We start from the raw sequence: 2247 nt of genomic DNA on the forward strand, positions 1-2247 counted from the left end.
AGGACAGCCAGGGCTACACAGAGAAACCCTGTCTCGAAAAACCAAAAAAAAAAAATAAAAAAATAAAAAAGAGAGAGAGAGAGAGAGAGAATGGGTACACTGGAGGGGATAGGATTTACCCAGGATCACAGAGCTGGCACCAGTGGGGCACAGAACCATCTCCCTGAGTAGGAGGTGGGAAGGCATGAGGACACTCACATTTGCATGGTCCGATGTAGTCCAGGTGGAGCTTGTGGCCCTTCTTGGTGCCCTCCAGGGTGCACTTGGTCGCAAAGAAGTGGCAGGAAGAGTCGAAGGTCTTGTTGTCGTTGCTGCATACCTATGGGCCAAGCACAGGACACCTCCTTCATTCCCACAGCCCGACCCGGGATTCCCGTCATTGCCATTTCAGACATGGGGACAAAGGAACTCAAACAGTGAGAACAGCCAAGGTGTCACACATATGGTGGATTAGAGATTGGGGCACAGACGCCCACTCTAGATGCCGCTGTTCCACCATAGGAGGGCCATGGGTGATTTTGGAGCTGAGGCCTATCTGAGTCAGGGCTAAGGTACAAAAGATACTTCAAGAACAGTGAGAGACAGGGAAAAGACACCTGTGTGTGGAAAAAAGAACACAGCATGCCAGGAGCCATTATCCTTCTGAAACACACAGTGGGGCAGGTGGAATGGCTCAGACCGTAAGAACACTCAAGCTAGGCACGGTGGCACACATCTTTGATCCCAGCCCTCAGGAGGCAGAGGCAGGTGGTTCTTGGTGACTTCAAGGCCAGCCTGGTCTACAAAGCAAGTTCTAGGCCAGCCAGGGCAGCACAGAGAAGCCCTGTCTCATAAAACCAAAAAAAAACCCTAAAACAGAAAAACTTGCCACCAAACTTATGACATACACACATGTGGACACACACACATATGTGGACACACACACACATAAATGAAGGAAGGGGGAAATAAAAGAGAAAGAAGGAAGGAGGAGGGGGAGGAGGAAGGGAGGAAAGGAAGAATGCAGCATAAGGCGGCCCTGGCTTGATTCTGATGGCAGTTCCCTAGATGACAAGGATGCTCACTGATCATGGGCAGCTTGCAGAGGATGCTTTAGACAGAGTACCCATGCCCCCAGTGGGAGTCTGGAAGTGCTCCACACTCAGCAGAAGGCAGCTATAGCATCAGTCCCTAGTGAAAACATTTTTGCAGTGCCAAAGCTGAACAGCTTTGTGCGTGCTAGGTAGGTAGGTGTTCTATCGATGGTCAAAATCCTTATCCCTTTACTATTTTATTTTGGAACACTCTCACTCTATTGTCCAGGTTGACCTTGAACACACTGTGTAAGCAGAGCCAAGCCCTGAACTTTCGACGTTCCTCTTACTCCAACCTTTCTGTACGAAGGATCATAAGCCTGAACCACCAGGGTTTGCCCAAATAAAGCTGAAAGGCCAATGAGATAGCTCAGTAGGTAAAGGTACCATATAGTACCTAACTCCAGAGGGTTCCTCTAAGCAGAAATATCACTGCCCCATGTTTGGAGCTGGGATGAAAGATCCCTGTGTAACTAACTCTCCTAGAGGAAGGCTCGCCTGGATGTTGCAGCCTCTCCCTGCTTCCCCTGCTATCCAGGTGTCTAGCCAGACTTGGGTGAAACTCAGTTGGACCAACTGACTCACTGAGTCCTGCTGGAAAACCTCCATCAGAGAAGAGCCAAACAGAGAGGCTGGGGGTTAGCCGAGATCAGGAACACAGGTAAGAACAGCCTTTGAACGGGGAAGGACTTGACCTGCAAGTGTGGAGACAGTAAAGTCTTATACATCGTTGCAGGGGAGACCGCAGCATCAGAGAGCAGTGGGCTGGAGAAGAAGAGGTAAGCGTTAAAAGTGAAGCTGATAAGTAAAGCCCAGAGGCAAGGGTTGTCTTGGGGAGATATTGAAAAACGTGGGCTGGGTAGTAGTGGCACATGTCTTTAATGCCAGCACTTGGGAGGCAGAGGCAGGCAGATCTCTCAGTTCAAGGCCAACCTGGTCTACAGAGACAGAAAAAGAAAGAAAAGAAAAACCCACAACTAGATTGGAAGAACTAGAATGAGATTTGCTGTCCTAAGCCGGATGGTGGACAGCACAATGGTTGGCACAGGTGAGTATTCGGAAAATATTTGTTTAAGTGGATAGATAGATGAGTATGTGGATGGATGGGTGGGTGGGTGGATGAGTAAGTGGGTGGGTAGGTGGATGGATGGATGAGCGGGTGGGTGGATGGGTG

The 2247-nt window shown here is 49.5% G+C and overlaps 1 protein-coding gene across 2 annotated transcripts in view; it reads right to left on the minus strand.

The window, feature by feature from the left end:
- Sparc (secreted protein acidic and cysteine rich) overlaps positions 1-2247 on the minus strand; it is a 24576-nt gene that overhangs the window by 6113 nt on the left and 16216 nt on the right. For both annotated transcript variants that reach the window (XM_029546269.1, XM_021212655.2), the window contains exon 6: positions 199-319. In XM_029546269.1, the coding sequence (XP_029402129.1) occupies positions 199-319 (121 nt within the window). The remainder of the gene's footprint in view (positions 1-198; positions 320-2247) is intronic.

This window comes from Mus pahari, chromosome 14 (genome assembly GCF_900095145.1).
Source record: "Mus pahari chromosome 14, PAHARI_EIJ_v1.1, whole genome shotgun sequence".
NCBI classification, from domain to species: Eukaryota; Metazoa; Chordata; class Mammalia; order Rodentia; family Muridae; genus Mus; species Mus pahari.